Source organism: Hermetia illucens, chromosome 6 (assembly GCF_905115235.1).
Source record: "Hermetia illucens chromosome 6, iHerIll2.2.curated.20191125, whole genome shotgun sequence".
In the NCBI taxonomy this organism is placed as follows: domain Eukaryota; kingdom Metazoa; phylum Arthropoda; class Insecta; order Diptera; family Stratiomyidae; genus Hermetia; species Hermetia illucens.
Genome location: NC_051854.1, coordinates 31,800,812 through 31,807,800, shown reverse-complemented (window position 1 = coordinate 31,807,800; position 6,989 = coordinate 31,800,812). Strand labels below are relative to the sequence as shown.

The 6,989-nt window shown below is 37.3% G+C and overlaps 2 protein-coding genes across 2 annotated transcripts; one reads left to right on the top strand and one right to left on the bottom strand.

Annotated features, from left to right (window-relative positions):
* Window positions 1-387: 387 nt before the first annotated feature.
* On the bottom strand, window positions 388-2,057 carry LOC119659073. The gene is made up of 2 exons (XM_038066985.1): window positions 945-2,057; window positions 388-501 (listed from the first exon to the last, which is right to left on the bottom strand). The coding sequence occupies exons 1-2, from the start codon at window positions 2,055-2,057 to the stop codon at window positions 388-390; spliced, it is 1,227 nt and encodes a 408-aa protein (XP_037922913.1).
* A 2,740-nt stretch (window positions 2,058-4,797) lies between these two features.
* Window positions 4,798-6,784, top strand: LOC119659072. Its single transcript, XM_038066984.1, has 3 exons — window positions 4,798-5,855; window positions 5,931-6,699; window positions 6,758-6,784. Exons 1-3 carry the CDS (start codon window positions 4,798-4,800, stop codon window positions 6,782-6,784), a joined length of 1,854 nt encoding a protein of 617 aa, XP_037922912.1.
* The last annotated feature ends 205 nt before the right edge of the window (window positions 6,785-6,989 follow it).

The following is a 6,989-nucleotide window of genomic DNA, read 5'->3' as shown; positions in this document are numbered from 1 at the left end:
CTAGTGGTTGCCAATCTTTTTGTCTGCCCGATATATACCTTCGGGCAATCCGAGCAGGCGATTTTATAGATGCCGCTCATCTCTTCCACCGTTTTTGGATCTTTTTCCCCCGCCAGCTGGGTTTTTAGCTGGTAGATACGGCTTGATCCTACCAGCTGTATGTCAAACCTTTTCAATGTCCTTTGTATGTGTTTGGACAAGTTTGAGAAGGTGACACTTGATCTTTTCTGAGCAGTTGAGGTTGATTGTTGGCTATAGAGTGTAGTAAGATTACTACGTTCTAACCTTCGGGTGTGTTTCTTAATCATTGTTTCTATGGTGGAGCTGGGGTACCCGTTCTTCATAGCCGTGTCCAAGATATAGAGTTTTTCGCTCAGGTAGTCTTCCTCAGTGAGCGGAATTGTTAAGAGGCGGTGGATCATGGTGCCATAAGCAGCCATTTTGTGTTGGTAGCTGTGGAACGAAGTAGCCGGGATGGTGCGTTGAGTGCTGGTCGGTTTCCTGAAAATAGAAAAGGTAACTTGTCCATTTTGACGTTTGATTGTCAAATCTAGGAAAGCCAATTGATTATTTGCTTCAATCTCATGGCTGAAGGTTATTTTCGGGTGCAGCGTGTTGATTTTTTCCAGCATATTTTGGATATTTGTGTCTGGGATCACTGCCAAAATGTCGTCCACGTACCTGAACCATTTATTTGGCAATAATCCATCCTCCTCCATTTTTTCCTCTAGTGATGCCATGAAAATTTCACTAAGGAGTGGGGAGAGGGGATTGCCCATCGCTACACCTGAGGTCGTTTTGAAATATTTACCCCTGAAAGTGAAATAGTTCTCACTCATGCAGAGGGAAGCCAACCTCGCATATTGTTTGGCCTTTTTCCTCCATTCTGGGGTCGAGCCAAACCGTAATAGCCACTCTTCAAATTTTGTTATGGCTTCTCTTACAGGCGTGCTTGGGAATAGAGCTTTGACGTCAAATGACACTAGTCGTTCATTATCCGCCAAAGTCCCCACTGCACTCAATCTCTCAATCAATTCTTTTGAGTTTTTTACGGATTGGTTTCCATTAATGGATCCCAATTTTTGGCATTCATCGACCAACCATTTAGCGATGTTGTACGTAGGGGAGTTTGAATCTGCAATGATCTCCCTCATCTCATTGCCTGGTTTATGAATTTTAGGTTGGCATCTAATTCTAGGTAACGAGGGGTTTGGCATCCGCAGCCTGGTGGGATTACCAACCACTAGAGAGCATTCTTTGAGGGCCTTCTCCACTCTTTTTATAGAGCCTGGTAGCGGGTCATTCCTAAGTTCGAAATAGTTTCCACCAGTCAACTTTTCCATAACAAGGTTATCGTAATGATGCTTGTCCATAATTACGATCATGTTGCCCTTATCCGCTTTTAAGTAATATACCGGCTTCTTCTTCAGTTCTCGTACGATCTTGATTTCACGCTGGTTAGCAGACTTCCGAATCCTGTTCTGGTGAGCCATGGCTTTTGACATTTCATGCCGGATTTCATCCTTTGCTTCATTGCCCATGAATTTTATAGTTCCTTCTACATCTACTACAGTGTGCTCAACTGGCAGGTCGGTTTTTACCGCGTAGTTCCAACCCTTGTTTAGGAGATCCATTTCATCCTTGTTGAAACTAGTAGAGGATTTGTTAATAACTTGATTAGGAATAGTACTTACCGTTGGTTTTTCCTGACTAGTGTGCGGGGAGTTTTTTATCAATAAGCTGAGCTTTTTCCTTAGCAAAGTCCGCTTGCGTTCCTTTTCACATTCGTAACCCCTTTGAATTTTGAAGAAAGTAGATTCCGCACAGTTTTCTGTTGCTGCTAATTGCAAGTGCGCATTATATGCCTTCAGTGTGGTAGAGGCTAATTTAGCATGAAGCTTTTTTACACTAGTCCTAATTAAGGTTTCTTCTACTGATTTAGTAAGATTAGAGGGTAAACTTAAACCTGACTTAATACTAACCACATGGGACTTAGGCGTGACACCATACTTCAAGCATAGTTTGAGAAATTTGATGTCTTCACCGAGTGCAGCCATGCTTTTTTTTATATTTGAGCAAACTATTAAAAACCGCTTGAGGCTTGACGGCCATGTTAATCAGAGTGAAATTATGCGGTGTTTCCAACGATTAATTAATTGAAATAATAAAACTTGTTGTTTCTTTTTCGTTGGTGTGGGTATTTATTCTTGCAAATACCGATATTTCGGGAACCACTTGTTCCCTTCATCAGTGCAAACAAGTTTGCTCATCTATAGACATTATGTTCTATTTATACTACTCTATACTATGATATTATAATTACGACTAAAAACTTATATCTAGGTCCTGAAAAAGAAAATAAATATTTAATTTAACTACCTAATAGCTAATGTATCTTAAAACTTATATCTAGGTCCTGAAAAAGAATATTTAATTCACTTCCTAATAGCTAATTTATCAATCCTAAAACAAGACGAGATTATTTTACTTTAAGAGTTTTCTAAACAATGGGGAATAGCAGTTACCCAAATCTGAGTTCCCTCTGCATGAGTGAGAACTATTTCACTTTCAGGGGTAAATATTTCAAAACGACCTCAGGTGTAGCGATGGGCAATCCCCTCTCCCCACTCCTTAGTGAAATTTTCATGGCATCACTAGAGGAAAAAATGGAGGAGGATGGATTATTGCCAAATAAATGGTTCAGGTACGTGGACGACATTTTGGCAGTGATCCCAGACACAAATATCCAAAATATGCTGGAAAAAATCAACACGCTGCACCCGAAAATAACCTTCAGCCATGAGATTGAAGCAAATAATCAATTGGCTTTCCTAGATTTGACAATCAAACGTCAAAATGGACAAGTTACCTTTTCTATTTTCAGGAAACCGACCAGCACTCAACGCACCATCCCGGCTACTTCGTTCCACAGCTACCAACACAAAATGGCTGCTTATGGCACCATGATCCACCGCCTCTTAACAATTCCGCTCACTGAGGAAGACTACCTGAGCGAAAAACTAGCTATTAGGTAGTTAAATTAAATATTTATTTTCTTTTTCAGGACCTAGATATAAGTTTTTAGTCGTAATTATAATATCATAGTATAGAGTAGTATAAATAGAACATAATGTCTATAGATGAGCAAACTTGTTTGCACTGATGAAGGGAACAAGTGGTTCCCGAAATATCGGTATTTGCAAGAATAAATACCCACACCAACGAAAAAGAAACAACAAGTTTTATTATTTCAATTAATTAATCGTTGGAAACACCGCATAATTTCACTCTGATATATTTGTTATTTAACCCTATTAAGTCGCACCTCCGAAAAATCACGGTAAAGTCACACTGGGTAAATTTCACCCAACATCGAAAAAGTAATACCTTGTTTCGGTAATGAATCTTATTAATCTAAAAATAAGGATTTCACAATCATATACTTCCTGAAGGAGTGTTATGAATATTACTAACCAAAATTTGTTAATTTAATGTGATAAAAAAATCTTGTTTTTATTGAAAATATGAATATATCTGAACAGAACAGATTTTCATTGTTTGTCAGCGTCTGATGACCTTCGCTGAATAATTTTCAAAGTACTTTCCACAGAATAAGCAAGACATAGTAAGAATGAAAGCTGTGACTTGGCCATTGATAACAGTATAAATATCCTTTGATCTGGTTTTCCGCAAAATGTATGGCACCAGCTTTAGTAAGACAACCCATTCGCTTTCGGTTCACGACTTATCCTAATCATCCTACAGTTGAAGCTGTGTGCGAGACATTCTGACAAACACTGCTTCCAAAAGGCGGAATAGGTTGCTTCCTTCAAAAGCAATTACAGACATTTTCTACTTAAATAAAATACAATGTAATGTAATCATGTACTCTAATTTGATACTTCAGATAAATTAAAATAACCATGCAAGTAATAGCACAATATGAATATTTAGGGTATACATATAGAATAAATATTATTGGGTGCAGGCATAATGTATTTTATATTGCCTGTACCATAGTTGTAGACATATTCTTATCTTAAGATAATAACAGGACCTTGTTCGAAGAACGCATCTTGTTTTGTAACATGTGTGAACGGGCCTGATAATAAAAATGGTACAAGCATAATGTTATTTATATTGCTTGTACCCTATTTCGTAAGAAATGTGTCTTCATTAATGAAGACACTTTGACCTGCGCATTGTAAAATGCAATATGGACATGTGCGCGACACATGATAAAGATAGGATAATGTTTACAAGATAGGTTACTTTGTAAGAAATAGTGTAAGTAGTCTTTAGTCTAAATTTGGAATTTAATATAGAATGGTCATACGATCCTTCCCAAACGGACTCAAAGTGAATTTTATTTTAATTGGCGCCCAACGTGGTTTGAACCACAATCTTTAATCCTTGTATAAGGAGTCGGTATTAATTTCGTAAAAAAGTGTGTGAAAATTTAGTTATATAAATGTTCACGATCGTGCGAATTTAAAACGAAACAATAATCGAGTGAAGCGGCTGGCAGCGGAGTTTTCAGACGTACCTACATATTGCAACAAGTGACTGTGACTGGGTGAACGAGATATCTAATCAAAGCGTATCGAATCAACTGGTGGCGTGTGTCTAACTTGCAAACAGATATGAATATCTGTACGAGTATTATGTATGTACAATTAATTTAAAAACATCCTAATATATTAAATTGAGAAATTTAAGCTTAAAAAGGGCCGATTACAGGGTTAACCGAATCGACAGTTTAAATTTTTTAAATCTCTTAGAAAAAAAGTAATAGAAATGTCTTTATCTGCCGAAGCTATTTCGAATATGATTGAAAGGGTTAACCTTTCATTAGCTGTTCAGCTTAGGAAGGAATTTCAAGACGCAATTGCGGAATTGAAATCTCAGCCAGGTCCGTCAACTCAAGGGAGTGACATTCACAGTGTTGTTTCTCAGTTAAGGCAGGAATTTCATTCTACCATACAGGAACTGCGAGCGTCAGCACCACCTGTTGAAAAACAGAGTGATATTAATGTGGTTGTTTCGCAATTAAGGGAAGAATTTCAGTCTTCTTTGCAGCAACTGAAGACACCAGGTCCTTCTGTAGAGAGGTATGAGGAAATTGCCATCACAAGTAGGGTTGTTGGTGGTAATATGAGGCTTGACTTACCAAAATCAATGCACGAGTTTAGCGGTGTTATGGATAAGTATCCATCATGGCGACAGTCAGCCAAAACTGCAATAAAGCCGTATCAACCATATGTTGGTTCTGACATATATTATCAAGCTGTTGCTATTATCCGCAACAAAATTACTGGTTCTGCTGATATGGTTTTATCGTCGTTCAGTACACCACTGAATTTTGACGCTATATTGGCTAGATTGGACCATACGTATTCCGATAAGAGACCACTGTATTTACTCGAGCAGGAATTGTCTACTCTTAGACAAGGTCGTTTTTCTATTCCACAATTTTATGATATGGTAGAAAAACAATTGACTTTAATAACCAATAAAGCTATTATGCAATATGGTGATGAAAGCGTAGTTTTGAAATCCTTGAATGAAAAGTATAGAGACGACGCATTGCGTATTTTCATTTCTGGTATTAAAAGACCTATCGGTGATACTCTCTTTGCGAGTCAACCAAAGGATTTACCATCTGCCTTGGCTCTCGCACAGGAACTAGAGTCTAACAGACAACGCTATAATTTCGCCGCTGCTTTTGCTAATTCGAACTCTGATAGGGAACATACGAGTAATTTGGGTAAAAGTCCACATTATAAAGTGGTTAACAAAACTACCCGAGATGAAGCTCAATCTCCACCTGAACCAATGGATGTAGATCCATCAACGTCTCGATTTAGACAAAATTCGGGAAAAAATAATAATTTTCGTTCGAAATCATCAAACAATAATTTTTCAAAAAGACATCAATTGAACACATTCCGGGTAGAGAAATTAAAGGATAGTTCTGTTGTAGACATTTTACAATCAAAAGCATGTCTTCCATACGTTCAACACACTTTGTTAAACGGTGAGAAAATTAAACTTCTTTTGGACACAGGTGCCGAAAGAAACTATGTGAAAAATCTTCCATTTCTAGTTGGTGTATCTAAATTAAAAAACGATGAATTTGATGTACATTCCATTCATGGGGAAACACGTATCACCGCGAAATGTCAGATAAGCATTATGGGACGTACTTCTGATTTTTATGTATTGTCTGAAATAAATGATATGGATGGAATTATAGGTTACAGATTTCTAAAGGAAATCAATGCAATGATTGATGTCACTGGTAGTAAACTTTATTATATAGGTGGAATTCAAGAGGTTTTTCCTTCTAATAGCACACAAATAAATCTCCTACAGGATTTAGATTACAATTCTATTCCTGAGGAAGGTGTAGACGGGTTTAAGAAAATCGTTACGGAAAATCAAAAAGCATTTGCTGATCCAAATGAAGCATTGCCTTATAATACTAACATTGTGGCTACGATTAAAACTACCACTGACGAAGCAATATATTCAAGGAGTTACCCATACCAGATGACGGCAACTAAATTTGTAAATTCTGAGGTTGAAACTATGCTACGTGATGGTATAATCAGAAAGAGTTCTTCTCCTTATAATAACCCAATTTGGGTAGTTAATAAAAAGGGTGTAGATGAAATGGGAAATCCTAAACTACGTCTGGTAATTGACTTTCGAAAACTAAATGCGAAAACTGTTTCGGATAAATATCCTATTCCAGATACTTCAGTTATATTGTCGAATTTAGGAAAATCCAAGTATTATTCTACTTTAGATTTAAAGTCAGGTTTTCATCAAATCTTGTTGTCAGAAAAAGATCGTAAGAAAACGGCGTTTTCCGTTAATAATGGCAAATACGAATATTGTCGAATGCCATTTGGTCTGAAAAATGCTCCGAGTATCTTTCAGAGAGCGATCGATGATGTATTAAGGGACGACATAGGAGTCCGTTG

Excerpts from the sequence above, each read along its gene's own strand:
- LOC119659072 (XM_038066984.1), top strand. The coding sequence starts at position 4,798 with ATGTCTTTATCTGCCGAAGCTATTTCGAATATGATTGAAAGGGTTAAC. Across the intron at positions 5,856-5,930 it reads ATGGATGTAGATCCATCAAC|ACATCAATTGAACACATTCC; the intron begins GTCTCGATTTAG and ends TTTTTCAAAAAG. Across the intron at positions 6,700-6,757 it reads GAAATCCTAAACTACGTCTG|ATACTTCAGTTATATTGTCG; the intron begins GTAATTGACTTT and ends ATCCTATTCCAG.
- LOC119659073 (XM_038066985.1), bottom strand. The coding sequence starts at position 2,057 with ATGGCTGCACTCGGTGAAGACATCAAATTTCTCAAACTATGCTTGAAG. Across the intron at positions 502-944 it reads CTCTATTCCCAAGCACGCCT|GAAACCGACCAGCACTCAAC; the intron begins GTAAGAGAAGCC and ends TTCTATTTTCAG.